The following is a 19730-nucleotide window of genomic DNA, read 5'->3' as shown; positions in this document are numbered from 1 at the left end:
AGGAGGTGCAGGGACAGAGGGAGTTGGGGAGTATATGTGCATAAATTGTTAAAGGACAGGCTGAAAGAAGGCTTAAAAAGCATACGGGATTCTGAGTTTCATAAATTGAGGTGTATGCTACAATAGCAAGAAAGTAATGATGAACCTTTGTAAAACACTGGGTCTTCCACAACTGGAGTATAGACATGTTGGGCTGAATGGTCGGTTTAGTAAATCGTGTGCAACCCTATGTAGGTTTCTGTATTTGACGTTTTTCACAATTTCCTAGGTTTTGAGGAACCAAAAGACAGCAGAAAATACATTTTCTTTTATCAATTTATTATCAATTCTGAGATAGTTTTATTTCATTTCATGACAGTCAATCCAAGAGTGCTGGAATTTAAAATTCTTAGTGCTTTTTGCAATGTTTTGAGATAAATTAATCTGAGTGACATGTTTCCAATTGAAGAAGGCGGGATTATATGAACAGAAGTAGGCCATTTTGCCCTTCCAGTCAGTGCCACAATTCAATGAGGCCATGGCAGATCTGCAACTTAACTCTATATTTCGTGATACCTTAACACAAAAGTTACAGAAGCAGGCAGTGAAAGTCCTTAAAATGCCAATGAATCCCCTTTTGAATTGATTGCTTGAAAGGAGAAGTTGATGATGGAAGTGTCCTTATTGCAGTGTTGAGCCAGTCAGTGACTGGACTCTGAAAAGAGCACTATTCTAAATCGTCCTTGTGCACCCTATGCACATTTGGTTTTCATCAAAATTAATTTGGATGGAACCAGTTTTCATCACATAAACAAGAAGATGGTCATCTGGAAGTCTGAACCATGCTTCAAATATAGTTCGACAAGATCCGTGACATTGATCTTTTGGATGGCAAGTCAGCCCTAATAATGGTCCCTGTATAATTTAAATGTAATCAAAACACCATTTTAATTGTTTATAATTGTATGTTTTATCACTGAGTGAGCAATGATATTAGTCTGAGGCAAATACCTTCCATTGGATTAACATCCGAATGCTGGACAGTCTTTCAATTTATTTTAAGATGTTTTGTATTCAGTTTATGCTTTTTAATTTCTTTCAGTTGAAGCCACCATAAAAAAGAAACCAACTCCCAAAACTCCCCCCAAACCAGGTAAGTTTAACTTTCCTTTTATTTTTTACCAAACTGACGAGCAACATTTTTGTTCGTTCTCAAGACAGTGGAATCTAGCGTTTTGCAATCTGTGTCATTCCAAAACTTTTGCTAACACTTCCCTTCCCTGGCCTGGGCCTTCAACCTTGTAAGTAAAGGAACTCTAATATCATCAGCCCCTAATGCAGGCCTAGTTTCTTACTTTTTATGTGTTTGTAGTTGTTTTGGAAAATTGGCCTTAACATATACCAGCTGCCGAATAATTTTCAATTGATCAAACAAGAAACTTACATTTCTCCAACTATTTCCTACTTTCGTTATCAGATCAACAGAAAATGCTCATGCAGTCAGCTGGGACCCTCTGGGGTATATGTTTATTAAATCTAGCATAAGCTTTTGAACTTAAGGGAATGAAGCCAGAAAGTTCAAAAGTAAGCTCACTGAGACTAAATTAAGATGTTTTAATACAGGTATGTGGGTCAGTCATGTAATAATTAAGTATTTTTTGTAGTTAATGAATTTAATCAGCGGGAGAGGGAAAGTTTACTGAAATGAAACAAATAGAAAAACATGTGGAAATCTGAGCTAAAATTGGAAATGTGGAGCATATTAGTCAGCATCTAAAATATAAGTTGAAAGTTTAGAGATTTTATAAACTTTGTCAGTGCTGATGATGTTCAATGAAATCTATGCATTTCACATGTGACTGAGAGTTTTTGGAGACAAATTAAAACCAATGCATAGCTAAGCTCTTTGAGGGTTCCTTTTTTTTGGCAATCATTTTCATATCTTTTTTAAATTCCTGGAATATTGGTATCACTGGCAAGTATGGGATTTATTACCAACCTGTGTCACCCTTGACCAAGTGTTGGTGATCTTTCTTGATCCTCCTTCCCGTAACAGCCTCCCCGAACAGGCGCCGGAATGTGGCGACTAGGGGCTTTTCACTGTAACTTCATTTTGAAGCCGACTTGTGACAATAAGCAATTTTCATTTCATTTTCATGAAGCAGTTTGATACAAATGGGTGGCTTAATTGGTCATTTCAGAGGGAACGGAAGCACATTTGTGTAGGACTAGAGTCACATACTTGGTAGGAAAATGAGTGATCTTTGCAGCAATCCAACCACTTCATTGCTACTTATAGTGGTACCAGCTTTATATTTCCAGGTTTCTTAAAAAGTTAATTCAATTTGTCAAACTGCTACAGTTGGAAATGAACTTACGTCCTCTTGCTTACTAACCTAGGCCTCTGGATTGTTAATCCAATTTCTCTACCTATGTACTGGAATTTCTTTTTTCTCAGTATACTTTGTCAAAATATAATCTGACTCCAAATCCTAGTGTTCTAAAAGAGACTAGTTACATGAAACATCTACTATTCACAATCCAGCGGAGAAAATCAAAAAGGTGCAATACTGCTGTTCAAAGGCTTGAAAGAGCCGTCATCAGGGCATGAGAGATTATGAATGAATATAGCGTCACAATGTGAGTGTAGTGAATAATACATTAAAAGGCATGTCCTATTATCATGTTATTATGAATTATTTTGTTACAAAAATACTCAAACACATGTTTGTTAAATCATATTTTACTATCGTTTTTTTATACAAGATATGCAGACTTGCACAATAAACTTGATATATAGCATTGCCTTGGCAGCACATAAAGCAGCGCCTAAATAGGACTGTTTATTTTATCACTTGTAATGTCAGAGTTATATTTTGATGAAAAAAAAGGTTGCATTTTATTTTGATAGATTAAAAGAAGCAGCAACAATAGCCCTAAAATTTCAGTTCAATATTCAAAGGCAACTTGCACATCTTTAGATTAACAAGCCAGCAAAGATTGTGATACTGGTTTCTTCACTCGAAATATTATGAGGTTGTTTAATAATTGGATCAGACACTCTAATCTGGAACAAACTGCCTGATTATAATCATTAAGCGTTTCCGGGTTCTGTTGCTCTGAGTTTTGAACACAGTTCTGAAACCTTTTCATAATAATTGCAAATAATTTTTTTTGAGGATCACATTCTTATTTTCAATGAGTAAATCACCCAACTCGAAGGTTGAACTGTTATTACTGCTTAAAGTCATGAATTAAGGCCCAAAATATCATTACAGGTGTTTTATAAACTTGTCCAGTTATATTAACACACTCAATAATTTCCTGAATGTATGATCATGAAATTCGAGATAGCAACCAACCAACTTTTCCTTATCTTTCACTATGATGTTCATTTCCAACAGCTATTCCACCACAGATCCTTCAGTGTCCAGGAAGCATGAAAGTCCATGCTGGAGAATCTGCGGAACTATTTTGTAAGCTTGCTGGAACACAACCTCTCAGCTACACGTGGCTAAAGTTTAGAAAACAGGTAATGTTTTATTCTTTCATTTAGTATTTACATTTTCTGAAAGAAATGGCTTAACTGCTAGGTTCACTCTAGAAGGAGGAAATTAGTGCACATTGATGACTAGTCTAATACAATATATAAAATTGGAGAAATGTTAGCTCAGAAGAAGCCCCATCAACCTTGTTCTTGGTGAGTATAAAAACAAGGGACAGGTTAAGGGGCAGACTGTTTAAAACTGAGATGAGGAGGTGTTTCTTCATTCAGCAGGTGGTGAATTTTTGGAACTCAAGCTCAGAAGTTCTGGAAGTTCAATCATTGAGCATGCTCAAGATAACAATCAAGAGATTTCTGGGGACTAATGACAGCAAGGGATATAGAGATGGTGCAGCAAAGTAGTATTCAGGTAGATGGTCAGCCATGATCTAATTGAAAGGCAGAGTAGGTTGGATGGGCTGAATGGCCTACTCCTGTTCCTATGTACCAGTGCTCGCTTTGGATCAGATTTGCCTCTTTTTTTAAATTTAGAGTACCCAATTCATTTTTTCCAATTAAGCGGCAATTTAGCATGGCCAATCCACCTACCCTGCAGATCTTTGGGTTGTGGGGGTGAAACCCATGCAGACATGAGGAGAATGTGCAAACTCCACATGGACAGTGAGCCAGGGCCGGGATCGAACCTGGGACCTTGGCGCTATGAGGTATCAGTCCTAATCACTGCGCCAACAGGCTGCCCTAGATTTGTCTCTTTTAATCCCATTTCCACTCTTTGTCCCCATATATCCAATAATTTATTTTCTTATGTATTTTTTTACTGTTATATAACACTGTCTTTTACTTTGTAGAACATGTGCAGGATGTAAATTGTGCTGTTTGCAAAGCATTTCAGTAGATATTGGGCGAGATTCTCTGGCCTCCTTGCAGCTTATTTCGTGGTGGCGGGAGGCGGCCCACCGTTGACTATCAGTGGGATCTTCTAGTCCTACCGCTATTAATAGGATTTCTCATTGAATCCACACCACACCGCTGGGAAACCCACAGCGGAGGGGTGCCTTCGATGGGACTGGAAGATCCCTCCAGCATGAACAGCTGGAAGACCTCACCCATTATACGTTTGCACACAAGCAGAAATCAGTATAATAACATTGTTAATGATTATGGTGAATGTAATGTAAAATCACCATTGTCCCAGATGACCATAGGCTGCTTTCGCCTTTGAGGGGGAGAGCTGACTGCTGGTGATTTAACTTGAGGATCACCACACCTCAGTAGAGGGGCAAGGTTGAGAAGGCAGGGCCTTCATGAATAACCTTAGCCGGTACGGGAATTGATGCGCTGCTGGCCTTGCTCTGCATCACAAACCAGCTGTCCAGCCAACTGAGCTAAACCGGCCTCCATGGTGAATATGGAAGTATTGAAGCTACATGGGTCACTTGATAAAATTAGTAAATCCATTCTGCATTTCGAAAACTAGAGCTTTAACAATGAGATGCCTAAATAACAGGGGCCTTCAGCCAAAGGAAATCACCATTTGGCAACCAATTCCTTAATATATCACAAGAAGAGACAATAATTTGTCATAAAGTCAATCAGAGTAATGTAAAGTAAAGGTGAACTATCCTGAATGGCATCAAAATATTCATTAGAGAGCATTTTTGGAATACCATCTCTATAGACCAGAGCTCAAGAAGATTTAGTCCTTTGGATAAAAGCTCCACTGAAGAAATTTGAAATTCATTCGTCATTCATAAATTAATAGTTTCTTACAAGAACCTTTGTCCTAAACTGGTGGATTAAGTTGCTTTAGCTTTTTGACTTGCTAACCTCCTGCTGCTTGGGTATTCCAGAGAAACGGGTGTGACGTATTCTCCTGGATATAATGTCACGAGGACCCAGCTGAAAACTATGGCTCCAAAGGAAAAATATATCATTGCTTATGATTGGACTGAGTTGGACTTAGGAAACCAATTGTTATCACCTTGCTCTACCACCATGTTTATAGAACTGGAAATTCCACATCATATAGGCCTCTCTGACCTTGGAAATAAAACTATAATTGGAGATCCCTTTATGATTACTTCTACACCATCACTTGTTGCCTCTATTTATGGGACTCATTACTAGTTTTCAATGATTTGTAAATTCTCAACACAGCATCCTTATAATGAAATGAAAATGAATGAAAGTCGCCATAGTCCCGGAAGACTAGAGGCTGCTTCCCCCTTTTAAGAGAGAGCTGACTGGTGGTGATTTAACCTCAGGAGAGGGGCACAATTGAAAAGGTGGGGCCTTCATGGATAACCTCAGCCAGTACGGGAAATGAACCCACACTGTTGGCATGTCTAGCTAACTGAGCTAACCTTATAATAATCTACACAGAATGTTTCTAATACCAGCAATAATTTGTATTGGTGTTTTGGAATACCCAAGGCACTAAGGAACAAATATAGGACCATTTGTGTTGTCAGAAAACACTTGGGCAAAGAGTAAAATTGGGCAAGGGCGAGGAAGCAAGAAATTGGTTTCAAAGGAGACATAAGCGTTGTAAGAGCATGGGGATAGCGAAAGAATTTGTGAAATAATATGGGGTCAGCACTGAAATAAGAGGGGGCCAACAGGCAACAGGAAGAAGAGAAGATGGCAGCTGCAGATGACCATCCAAATGGTTTTGATCGCATTGACAAAATCTTCCTCAAATTTGGCTCTGAAGTGAGGATGGAGCAGGAATATATAAGAGGTCAGTGGAGATGATTTGCCATTGAGAAGAGGAGTCTGAAATTGCCCTTATCCGCCAGAATTTGTATCTTGTATTGGGTAAAGTATCTTATCCACAAACTATTTCTTCAGATACAAATTTGTAGGTCACACAAGGCAGTCTTCCATAATAAATTAATTAATGTAGCATTCAAATGCCAGTGCCAAGTTTATGCTACCATTTAAAATAAAAAATCAACTAAAATTTTGCTTTGGACTGCAGTTGATAACCTGTGTTGAAGTATTTTGATGACATAGTTAGACTTGTAAAGATGAGGTTTTGTAGTGTTAAGCAACGTAAGATTTTGGTAATGCTACTCATTTTTAGCAACACTTCTTAAGGTTAAGAAAGTATAAACCCATTAAATACAGTGAGTTCTCCCAATGAGCCAGAGATGACAGAGCCAGGAGTGAGACACAGCTAAGAGTGAGTTTGGGAATTTGAATCTAGGTGGGAATTGAATTAAATCAGTAAGGCAGCTCCTTTTAAATTTCAGGAGTTTAAATTAATTTAAATTAAGCTTGTTTTGTGCAGTGTGGGTTAACAAGGGCTGCCCCACCCACTCACATAACTGGTTGGCAGTTAAGTGTCAGTCACTTTAATCTACTTTGATCTAAAAGCAGGTGGGGGAGGGGAGTCAATTCAGGACAGTTTAAAAAGAGCAACTTGTAAACTAACTCCCAGTGAGTTCTCCCAATGAGCCAGAGATGACAGAGCCAGGAGTGAGACACAGCTAAGAGTGAGTTTGGGAATTTGAATCTAGGTGGGAATTCGAAGCTGGGTGGGGAGGAAGTGCTTTTTATCCCTGGTAAGTGACTGGTAAGTAGTGTTTCTGTTTTTCTGTTTCTTTTCATTGGTATATTTATTTATTTACTCTTTGTTGTGTTTTTTGTTGAAATTGTAGTTGTTGAAGTTAACCGAAGGTTTAAGACATGTCAGGAGATCTCAGACCCGTGTCATGCTCCTGGTGTGCGATGTGGGAGCTCAGGGACACGTCCACTGTCCCTGGCTCCTTCACGTGCAAGAAGTGTGTCCAGTTGCAGCTCCTGTTAGACCGCTTGACGGCTCTGGAGCTGCGGATGGACTCACTTTGGAGAATCCGCGATGCTGAGGACGTCGTGGATAGCACGTTTAGCGAGTTGGTCACACTGCAGGTGAAAGGTACAGAGGGAGATAGAAAATGGGTGACCAAAAGACAGAGCAAGAGTAGGAAGGCACTGCAGGTGTCCTCTGCGGTCATCTCCCTGCAAAACAGATATACCACTTTGGATAATGTTGAGGGAGATGGCTCACCAGGGGAAGGCAGCAGCAGCCAGGTTCATGGCACCATGGCTGGCTCTGCTGCGCAGCTGGGCAGGAAGATGAATGGCAGGGCTATAGTGATAGGGGACTCAATTGTAAGAGGAATAGACAGGCGGTTCTGCGGACGCAATCGAGACTCCAGGATGGTATGTTGCCTCCCTGGTGCAAGGGTCAAGGATGCCTCGGAGCGGCTGCAGGACATTCTGGGGGGGAGGGTGAACAGCCAGCTGTCGTGGTGCACATAGGCACCAACGATATAGGTAAAAAACGGGACGAGGTCCTACAAGCTGAATTTAGGGAGAACAACAACAAAGAACAAAGAAATGTACAGCACAAGAACAGGCCCTTCGGCCCTCCAAGCCCGTGCCGACCATGCTGCCCGACTAAACTACAATCTTCTACACTTCCTGGGTCCGTATCCCTCTATTCCCATCCTATTCATGTATTTGTCAAGATGTCCCTTAAATGTCACTATCGTCCCTGCTTCCACCACCTCCTCCGGTAGCGAGTTCCAGGCACCCACTACCCTCTGCGTAAAAACTTGCCTCATACATCTACTCTAAACCTTGCCCCTCTCACCTTAAACCTATGCCCCCGAGTAATTGACCCCTCCACCCTGGGGAAAAGCTTCTGACTATCCACTCTGTCTATGCCCCTCATAATTTTGTAGACCTCTATCAGGTCTCCCCTCAACCTCCTTCGTTCCAGTGAGAACAAACCGAGTTTATTCAACCGCTCCTCATAGCTAATGCCCTCCATACCAGGCAACATTCTGGTAAATCTCTTCTGCACCCTCTCTAAAGCCTCCACACCCTTCTGGTAGTGTGACGACCAGAATTGAACACTCTACTCCAAGTGTGGCCTAACTAAGGTTCTATGCAGCTGCAACATGACTTGCCAATTCTTATACTCAATGCCCCGGCCAATGAAGGCAAGCATGCCGTATGCCTTCTTGACTACCTTCCCCACCTGTGTTGCCCCTTTCAATGACCTGTGGACCTGTACTCCTAGATCTCTTTGACTTTCAATACTCTTGAGGGTTCTACCATTCACTGTATATTCCCTACCTGCATTAGACCTTCCAAAATGCATTACCTCACATTTGTCCGGATTAAACTCCATCTGCCATCTCTCCGCCCAAGTCTCCAAACAATCTAAATCCTGCTGTATCCTCTGACAGTCCTCATCGCTATCCGCAATTCCACCAACCTTTGTGTCGTCTGCAAACTTACTAATCAGACCAGTTACATTTTCCTCCAAATCATTGATATATACTACAAACAGCAAAGGTCCCAGCACTGATCCTTGTGGAACACCACTGGTCACAGCCCTCCAATTAGAAAAGCATCCTTCCATTGCTACTCTCTGCCTTCTATGACCTAGCCAGTTCTGTATCCACCTTGCCAGCTCACCCCTGATCCCGTGTGACTTCACCTTTTGTACTAGTCTACCATGAGGGACCTTGTAAAAGGCCTTACTGAAGTCCATATAGACAACATCCACTGCCCTACCTGCATCAATCATCTTAGTGACCTCCTCGAAAAACTCTATCAAGTTAGTGAGACACGACCTCCCCTTCACAAAACCATGCTGCCTCTCACTAATACGTCCATTTGCTTCCAAATGGGAGTAGATCCTGTTAGGAGCTAGGAGTTAAACTAAAAAGTAGGACCTCAAAGGTAGTAATCTCAGGATTGCTACCAGAGCCACGAGCTAGTCAGAGTAGGAATGTCAGGATCGAGAGGATGAATGCGTGGCTCGAGAGATGGTGCAAGAGGGAGGGATTCAAATTCCTGGGACATAGGAACCGGTTCTGGGGGAGGTGGGACCAGTACAAACAGGACAGTCTGCACCTGGGCAGGACTGGAACCGATGTCCTGGGGGGGGGGGGGGGGGGGTGTTGCTAGAGCTGTTGGGGAGAGTTTAAATTAATGTGGCAAGGGGATGGGAACAGATGCAGGAAGTTGGAAGGTAATAAAACAGGGACAGAAATAAAAGGCAGTAAGGGGGAAAGTGTAAGGCAGAGAAGCCATAGTCAAAAATCAAAAAGGGCGACAGTACAAGGTACAGTGACTGAGGGGAGCTCAGTGAATAGGACCAGGAATACTAAAATGAATAAAACGGGAAGTAAATACATTAATGGAAAGCGACACGGCAGGTTGTTACATGAAGATATGGGTTCAACGACAAGGAAAATTAGGAGAAAGGTTAAGAGGAAATATAACTTAGGAGAGGTTACTGATCGAGGTGTTAAGATTCAAAACAGAGGTATAAAAGCCAACATAAGTGTATTTTACCTGAATGCTCGTAGTATTCGGAATAAGGTAAATGAGTGGATGGCGCAAATCATTGTGAATGAGTATGATTTAGTGGCCATTACTGAAACATCGTTCAAGGATGGTCACGACTGGGAGTTAAATATCCGAGGGTATCAAACTTTTCGGAAGGACAGAGTGGATGGTAAGGGAGGTGGTGTAGCTCTGTTATTTAAGGATGACATCCGGGCAACAGTAAAGGATGACATCGGTGCTATGGAGGATAAGGTTGAACCCATTTGGGTGGAAATCAGGAATAGTAAGGCAAAAAAGTCACTGATAGGAGTAATCTATCGGCCACCAAATAGTAACATTATGGTGGGGCAGGCAATAAACAAAGAAGTAACAGATGCATGTAGAAATGGTACAGCAGTTATCATGGGGGATTTTAATCTACATGTCGATTGGTTTAACCAGGTCGGTCAAGGCAGCCTTGAGGAGGAGTTTATAGAATGTATCCGCGATAGTTTCCTTGAACAGTATGTAATGGAACCTACGAGGGAACAAGCGGTCCTAGATCTGGTCCTGGGTAATGAGACAGGATTGATTCAGGATCTCATAGTTAGGGATCCTCTCAGAAAGAGCGATCACAATATGGTGGAATTTAAAATACAGGTGGAGGGTGAGAAGGTAAAATCAAGCACTAGTGTTTTGTGCTTAAACAAAGGAGATTACAATGGGATGAGAGAAGAACTAGCTAAGGTAGACTGGGAGCAAAGACTTTATAGTGAAACAGTTGAGGAACAGTGGAGAACCTTCCAAGTGATTTTTCACAGTGCTCAGCAAAGGTTTATACCAACAAAAAGGAAGGCCGGTAAAAAGAGGGAAAATCGACCGTGGATATCTAAGGAAATAAGGGAGAGTATCAAATTGAAGGAAAAAACATACAAAGTAGCAAAGATCAGTGGGAGACTAGAGGACTGGGAAATCTTTAGGGGGCAACAGAAAGCTACTAAAAAAGCTATAAAGAAGAGTAAGATAGATTATGAGAGTAAACTTGCTCAGAATATAAAAACAGATCGGAAAAGTTTCTACAAATACATAAAACAAAAAAGAGTGGCTAAGGTAAATATTGGTCCTTTAGAGGATGAGAAGGGAGATTTAATAATGGGAGATGAGGAAATGGCTGAGGAACTGAACAGGTTTTTTGGGTCGGTCTTCACAGTGGAAGACACAAATAACATGCCAGTGACTGATGGAAATGAGGCTATGACAGGTGAGGACCTTGAGAGGATTGTTATCACCCAGGAGGTAGTGATGGGCAAGCTAATGGGGCTAAAGGTAGACAAGTCTCCTGGACCTGATGGAATGCATCCCAGAGTGCAAAAAAGATGGCGAGGGAAATTGCAAATGCACTAGTGATAATTTACCAAAATTCACTAGACTCTGGGGTGGTCCCGGCGGATTGGAAATTAGCAAACGTGACACCACTGTTTAAAAAAGGAGGTAGGCAGAAAGCAGGTAATTATAAGCCAGTGAGCTTAACTTCGGTAGTAGGGAAGATGCTGAAATCTATCATCAAGGAAGAAATAGCGAGGCATCTGGATGGAAATTGTCCCATTGGGCAGACGCAGCATGGGTTCATAAAGGGCAGGTCGTGCCTAACTAATTTTGTGGAATTTTTTGAGGACATTAACAGTGCGGTAGATAACGGGGAGCCAATGGATGTGGTATATCTGGATTTCCAGAAAGCCTTTGACAAGGTGCCACACAAAAGGTTGTTGCATAAGATAAAGATGCATGGCATTAAGGGGAAAGTAGTAGCATGGATAGAGGATTGGTTAATTAATAGAAAGCAAAGAGTGGGGATTAATGGGTATTTCTCTGGTTGGCAATCAGTAGCTAGTGGTGTCCCTCAGGGATCAGTGTTGGGCCCACAACTGTTCACAATTTACATAGATGATTTGGAGTTGGGGACCAAGGGCAATGTGTCCAAGTTTGCAGATGACACTCAGATAAGTGGTAAAGCAAAAAGTGCAGAGGATGCTTGAAGTCTGCAGAGGGATTTGGATAGGCTAAGTGAATGGGCTAGGGTCTGGCAGATGGAATACAATGTTGACAAATGTGAGGTTATCCATTTTGGTAGGAATAACAGCAAAAGGGATTATAATTTAAATGATAAAATATTAAAACATGCTGCTGTGCAGAGAGACCTGGGTGTACTAGTGCATGAGTCGCAAAAAGTTGGTTTACAGGTGCAACAGGTGATTAAGAAGGCAAATGGAATTTTGTCCATCATTGCTAGAGGGATGGAGTTTAAGACTAGGGAGGTTCTGTTGCAATTGTATAAGGTGTTAGTGAGGCCACACCTGGAGTATTGTGTTCAGTTTTGGTCTCCTTACTTGAGAAAGGACATACTGGCACTGGAGGGTGTGCAGAGGAGATTCACTAGGTTAATCCCAGAGCTAAAGGGGTTGGATTACGAGGAGAGGTTGAGTAGACTGGGACTGTACTCGTTGGAATTTAGAAGGATGAGGGGGGATCTTATAGAAACATATAAGATTATGAAGGGAATAGATAGGATAGATGCGGGCAGGTTGTTTCCACTGGCGGGTTAAAGCAGAACTAGGGGGCATAGCCTCAAAATAAGGGGAAGTAGATTTAGGACTGAGTTTAGGAGGAACTGCTTCACCCAAAGGGTTGTGAATCTATGGAATTCCTTGCCCAGTGAAGCAGTAGAGGCTCCTTCATTAAATGTTTTTAAGATAAAGATAGATAGTTTTTTGAAGAATAAAGGGATTAAGGGTTATGGTGTTCGGGCTGGAAAGTGGAGCTGAGTCCACAAAAGATCAGCCATGATCTCATTGAATGGTGGAGCAGGCTCGAGGGGCCAGATGGCCTACTCCTGCTCCTAGTTCTTATGTTCTTATGTTTATGTTCTAATACAGTTCAGTTACAGCCATCATCAGGTTGAGTAGAAGATGAAACTCAGACACCAGAGGTAAAAACTGACTGCATCACCCAATCCTTTAAATTGAATTATTAATTAAATAGATTTTATGAATGGAGCTGCGTATGTTGGCTTCAGACTCCTCTGACACCAAGGATGTGTTGCTGCTGCTAAGAGCTTGACCTGCCTGTAATACATCTCCATTGTGTTGCCTGACATACAATAGCAACAGGCGAAGCATCCTGTCACCACCATGTGCTCAAACCATTGCCCTCGTGGTATGCACGCTTTGTGATGAACCTGGAATTTTGTCCAAAATGAAGGTTCAAAATAAAAGGTTTCTAAAGCCACCCAATATATTTTTTTTCATTTCAGATTAAAGAAATTGATCGCATAAAAATCGAGAATACAGACTGCAGCAGTAAACTAATCATCTCTTCAACAAAGTTTGAAGACTGTGGCTGTTACTATTTACTTGCAGAAAACAAGATAGGAAGCAAACAAGTTCAAGTTAACCTCACAGTTGTCGGTAAGTCGATTAAGTCAGGCCTGATAACGTCCTTACTGTATAGTTTTAACAAATTCGTAAATGCAATGCTTGTTAAGGTGGTTATGAATTAATTAACACGGATTTACCCAGGAAACTATAGTGATATATATGTAACAGTGCTATTTGTGTCAAACAACGTGATTCATCCCTTATAAGAAAAAGCATCTTTGTTTCAGAATACTTTTGGAAAAAGCAACTTTTGTCACATTTTATACACAATTAGAAGAAGCTAGGCCAGTAGATAATTGTTTCAAGCAGAAAACTTGTACAATCATCTGTATAAAAATCCTTGTTGAACTTCAGCGAACTAACTCTCTGAAAGACAATGGCTGAGATTTTTGCCACGATGGAAAATGGACAGAAAATGGCAGAAGAGGCCCGAATCTCAAAGTTTCACCCCTAAACATGGCACCTACCATTTTCACCAGAGCAGGAATGGCCCTGGTCAGGATTCATGCCTGCAGATTTCCCAAAGGCAGCTGCCCACAGAAATCAGCAGCTGCCTCCACTTGTGTGATTTTGGTGTGAGAGGTGTCTGAGATCCAACTTGTATTTAAACCTGGTAGGAGATGGTCTGAGTTTTGTCTATTTGTTTGTAAGCCTTTTGGAGAGGGAAGTTACTCCTTTGGATATGGTCTCAGGGCACCGTTGGGGCGGTCAGGTACCCTTTTGGATTTCTAATAGGCATGAATGTGCATAAAAAGTGCATAATCTCATTGAAGCTGTGAAGATAATTGGAACTGTCAAAAACAACTGTCAAAAGAGCGGCACGATGGCACAGTGGTTAGCACTGCTGTCTCACGGTGCCGATGATCTGGTTTTGATCCCGGCTCCGGGTCACTGTCCATGAGGAGTTTGCAATTTCTCCCCATGTCTGCGTGGGTCACACACCCACAACCCAAAGATGTGCAGGGTAGGTGGATTGACCACGCTAAATTGCCCCTTAATTGGAAAAAAAAGAATTGGGTACTCTAAAATTTTTTTAAAACATCTCAAAGGTGTCAAGATGAACTGACAAGAGGAGCCATCAAGCTGCTAAGGCATTTCAAACTCCTACCCTTCAACTCTTTGCAAAAAACTGTCTAGAGTATTAAAAATAATTACTATTCCACCCTGGCTGTGACATAAGCTTTTGGCTTTCCATTCAAGGATAAATGTTGCATGATTGACATTGTCCATTGTCACATTAAAGTGGCCTGTCATTTCACAATTTGATTAACAGCATCAAGTGGTTATGAACTCTTTGAAATGGGACTATGAATTTCAATGCTTGTTTTTATGAGGGATTAAACAATTGAATGAACAATTCAATTGTTCCAGAAGTGGAGTCCAGTCATCATGGCCACTTAGGGATCTTGGCCATTGGAGCCCCCCGGATGGTCGTGAACAGGGCGGGAATGTACCCTGGCACTCTCCCGGGACCCTGCCAGCCTGGCATTGCCACCCTGGCAGCCTGCCAGTGCATGCAGCATGCAGTGCCAAGAAACACCCCATTAAGCACGGCATTCAGTGGACTTTAACTCAGGTCCACTGAATCAGGCCCATTGTCTCTGTCTGTGTACAAGGTTCTCACAAAGAAAATCACTTACCTTTCATTCTGGATGAATTTCTCTCCCTTAATTTCTATTTGAAACATTCAGATAAAACTGGAATACTGTTTTTATTCAAATACATGAATTGTGACATAATTCCAGGTGTTAAATCAGGAAGATAATCAGTTTTAAAAATGTTTGCAACCTCAGCTAGCTGTTTTCGTATTATTCAGAGATTTCAGTCTTATAAATGAAAACTATTTGCAATTATATTCAACAGTATTTTATATATCCACCTTAACAATTTCAATGTGAACTAATACTTCCTAATGATACTTGTTGGTGTTCTGGCAATATTGGAACGGAGGAGGCCACTATGTCCCTCAAACCTGTTCTACCATCAATCTGATCATGGTTAATCTGTATTTCAAATCTATTTATCCGCTTAGCTTCAATATCCATTGATATGCTTACCTGACCGAAATATATTGATCAAAAGCTTGAACATTTCAATTAACCACACATTCACAGTTGTTGCAGACTCAGTTCTTTCTAATACCCTTTGAATGAAGAAGTGCTTTCTGATTATACAAATCAGTGGTATTCCTAAGCTGAATGTTAAGACATGGCCTCTTGTCTCTCAAAATTTTCCATATTAATTTTGAATACCTTGATTTGATTACCTGCTCAACCATCTAAAGGAATAAAAACAAAGGGTGATTTTTCACTCCAAAGTCAGGAGTGCAGAGTTGTGAAACTCTCAACTTCCCAAACCCAACTAAAGAGAAAGTTCCCTGACCGATGGATTTTCATTCTGGGGGAGCAGAGGACAGACGGCTAACTAGAGTCAGGGTGACTCACCCCGGAAACAGTGTGGAGTCAGCCATAGAGGCTGCCAAATTAAGAGCCAGATTGTTTAAAAAGCCCACCTTATTGCTCTGGGACTTTTCCCAGTTGTAATAAAACAATAAAATAAAAATTGCCCTCACCACTCCCATTCCCACATGCTCTTCATGCCCCATCCTTTCCAATTCATGCCACCTCATACTGTTCATCTTTCCCCAGGTCAACCTGTGCACCCACCTACCCACCATGTCCTCTCATAACTCCATGCCAATCTACACCCCATTGTCCACCCATGTCTCCTCACACACCATTTCAACCAATGCCCTCTGCCCACTCCCCTTGGCCCCTTATAGCACCTGTGCTAACTCAATGTCAGCTCATGCACTCCCATCCTTTTCATCTTCCATGCCATCTTATCCAGTATCCAATGGGGGCAGACCTCGGGTGCCATGTCAAAATGAAATAAAGTGAAGTTCCAAGTGCCTATTACAGATTTCACTATATTTTTTAAAAGCACTCATTGCTAAATGCCATTCAATACATTTAACTTCTTTCAAGCATTTAATCTTCTCTAAAATTAGGCAAGTCCTTCAAGTACTGAATCCCTTATTAATACAAACATTTATACTCGTAGCCCCACATCAAAGACATGTGGCGCGATTCTCCACTCCCGCGCTGGTTGGGAGAATCGCCTGGGTCGCCAAATTTTCCCACAACGCCAGTCCGACGCCCTCCCGCGATTCACCCAGCGGCGAGAAAGGCCCCGTCGAGTTCCGCGCGGCACAGGCCGGAGAATCGCCCGAGACACCCAAAATGGCGATTCTCCGGCACCCCTGCTTTTCTCAGGCACGGATGGGCCGAGCGGCCAGCTCAAAATGGCGGGTTCCCCCCGGCGCCGTCCACACCTGGTCGCTGCCGGTGGGAACAGCGCGGGAACGCTGGGGGGGGTGGCCTGCGGGGGGGGGGAGGGGGATCCTGCACTGGGTGGGGCCTCAAATGGGGTCTGGCCCACGATCGGTGCCCACTGATCGAGGGGCCGGCCTCTCTGAAGGAGGACCTCCTTTCTTCCGCAGCCCTGCAAGATCCGTCTGACATCTTCTTGCGGGGCGGACTCGGAGAGGACGGCAACCACGCATGCGTGGGTTGGCGCAGGCCAACCCGCGCATGCGCGGGTGATGCCAGTTATGCCGCGCCGGCCGCGTCATGTATGTGGCGCTGCCTTTATGCGGCGTCAAGGCCTGGCGCGTGTAAATGACGCGGCGCAACTCCTAGCCCATTATCGGGCTCTGAATCGGTCGGGAAAGGGGCCGTTTCGCGCCGTCGTGAACCTCGAGGGCGTTCACGACGGCGCGAACACTCTGCCTCCATTTCAGAGAATCCCGCCCAGTTACTCCCCTTGTGACCACTTGGACGTGTTGATCAAAGTATGAATTTACAGGCCCACCACTGTGATAATGATAGGTTGTGGAAGCAGTCAAACAAATAATACTATATTGGTGGCACTCAGGCTTATGTCAACAACATCAATTGAAATTGCAAACACTTTTTTGTCAATTGAGGCTGGCTGTTTATTTGCCCCCAAAAATTTATAGAGCAGGGGATTTAAATTATTTGACAGTTCCACAGACCTTATTCACTTTTTGCCCATATTCATGTCTACTGTTAATAATCCCAAAGGGTACCATGACATCTCCAAATAGCTTTGGAAAGTTTAGATCATTTCATCAAATGCCTCGGAAGCCTGGGTGACCAAAAAGGATTCTGTTTGAAGGCAGCTGCACTTTTATATGTGAAACTGCCACTCTGAGCCGCAGATGTGTGAAAAGCATCTCAACCCCAATCCCCACCTGCCCCTCCCCCCACCACTGCTCTCCCCCCACATCCAGTGGAAATGGTGGATGTAGTCCAGGGTCAGGATTCCTGGAGTCAGGGCCTTGGCACTATTTCATCGAAGCAAAGAACCCTTTCAGCTTTTTAAAAATTCAGGCCAAAGTTAATTCAACCTGTTCTCATTATTTAAACCTTTAAACATTGGTATCACTCAGGTGAATCTGCATTGTCTCCAATCTAAAGCTAGCCTATCTTTCCTGAGGTTTGATGCCCAAAATGAAAAACTACTTCCGATGTTTTCTGCCAAAGGCTCTGTACAACTGAAACATCACGTCTTCATTTCTGAATTTCAATCCCCTTAAGATAAAGCCAACGTTCCATTGATATTTCTGATTGTTTTTTGTACTGGTGAGCCTGCTTGAATTTGTGGAAATGGTCATCTTAATAAGTTTCCTCCTCCACAGTTCCACACTTTGCATCAAAGTGAATCCACTTACTTTCTGTTTTGTTCATTCACAGGATGTGCTCATCATTGACTAGGTCAGTATTTTTTTGCCCATTCCCAATGGTCCTTTAGAAGGTGATGTTGAGCTGCCTCCTTGAACCACTGCAGTCCATGTGCTGTAGGTACACCCACAGTGCTGTTAGGGAGGGAATTCCTGGATTTTGACCTTGCGGCAATGAAGGAACAGTGATATATTTCCAAGTCAAGGTGGTGTGCGACTTGGAGAGGAACTTGTGGTTAATGGTGTCTTTCTCACAGCAGAAGTCAGAGGTTTGGGAGGTGCCATGGAAGAAGCCTTGGCAGAGTGCTTGTAAAAGGTACACAATGCATACAGGCCTTGAAATTCGAGAACCCCTGAAAATAGCCTCGGGAATTATTAATGCAATTAAACTGTGCCCATTGCTTCTGAGACAGGCAGCACGTAAACTTTGTCATGCCTAATAATTTAAATGATTGTCATATGCTGCCAACAAAAAGCGCATTGTTGAGTGGCTGCATGCTGAAGCAGGGACTACAAAATCTTGAAAGATTAGCATGAATTTTATATCGCCTGCACTACTTAAAGCAGCCTGCATCCCTGAACAAGGGGTGAATTCTGACTGGACCCGAGGTTGGAAGCCCTTGTACAGCGGATTCTGACCTGGCAAAGATACAACAATGGAACAAAGTGGCAGAAAGCATGCTCCAGGCTTCTCTGATGTTGCAATGAAGGCCTTGCTGCAGGAGGTGGAAAGAAAGAGAGGCATCTTATACCCACTGAAGACCAGGAGACCCTCCAGACAAACATTGCGAAGGCAGTGGGACCACACAGTCATGGTAGGCAATGCCAGAAATCTAGCCCCAAGGAACTGGATGCAGTGCCGCAAGAACGTAATGGCTCCACAGGAGGGAGAAAAATAAGTGAATGTATCTTCAGCTACACCACCAGCCTCACATATTGCTCAATTCACCAAAATCCCTTCACTCACCTATCTACAATTTCAATCAATCAGTTTGATAACTAACATTCACACTTATAACCTCACTCTCACACATTTAGCACTAAGGTAGGAGTGGTGCTCGTTATTTAAATTGTGTATGGCTTCCCAGAGAGACTTAGGGGCTTAATGGCCATGGGCTTCCCCTGGTTTTCCAGGGAGTAAAATCTAGTCCAATGTGACTTTCACTCATAGAACTGATTTCAGGTCATGATTGGGCAGAAGGACAGAATAGAAATAAGTAGAAGAGGGGTCGAAGAAGAAAATCCAAATAAGGAACTAGAAGATTGAAAAGACAGATCTTTAGAACCTGGTATTCTTCTTCCATTACTTTTCTGTGCTACAAGATCCTAGTTTTTAGTGGGGGGAGGGAGGGACGTTACCTCAGGAGTGATGTGCGGTGGAAGCAGATGGTTAGGAACAGGTCAAGCAGCATAGCAGGAATATTTGGAAAGGAGTGAGAAGGAGAGCCAAGGCTGTCATCTGGGATTGGATCACAACAAGTCCAGTTGTTCTCTCTCTCTCTCTCTCTCCCTCCCACGCTATTTTTCTTTCTCTGTCACAGTTTTTCTCATAATTACACTCAATTTCTCTGTCAGGTGCATTAATTCTGTTCATTCTTCTTCATTCCTTCACCTTCTGTCTTTCTGCACCTCGCCTTTTTTCTGTTTGTCTCTCTTGCCCCCTGCCCCTTCAATCCCTTTTTTGTTAGTTTTCTTTTTCCTCTACAGTTTTTGTCAA

General features: G+C 42.5%; 1 protein-coding gene across 6 annotated transcripts in view; it reads left to right on the top strand.

Annotated features, from left to right (window-relative positions):
• LOC140390388 (myosin light chain kinase, smooth muscle-like) overlaps positions 1–19730 on the top strand; it is a 612875-nt gene that overhangs the window by 464167 nt on the left and 128978 nt on the right. For all 6 annotated transcript variants that reach the window (XM_072475553.1, XM_072475527.1, XM_072475536.1 and 3 more), the window contains 3 exons: positions 1082–1132; positions 3384–3511; positions 13125–13278. In XM_072475553.1, the coding sequence (XP_072331654.1) occupies positions 1082–1132; positions 3384–3511; positions 13125–13278 (333 nt within the window). The remainder of the gene's footprint in view (positions 1–1081; positions 1133–3383; positions 3512–13124; positions 13279–19730) is intronic.

This window comes from Scyliorhinus torazame, chromosome 2, assembly GCF_047496885.1.
Source record: "Scyliorhinus torazame isolate Kashiwa2021f chromosome 2, sScyTor2.1, whole genome shotgun sequence".
NCBI lineage: Eukaryota > Metazoa > Chordata > Chondrichthyes > Carcharhiniformes > Scyliorhinidae > Scyliorhinus > Scyliorhinus torazame.
The sequence above is the reverse complement of the archived record's forward strand: the minus strand, read 5'-3'. Positions and strand labels throughout refer to the sequence as shown.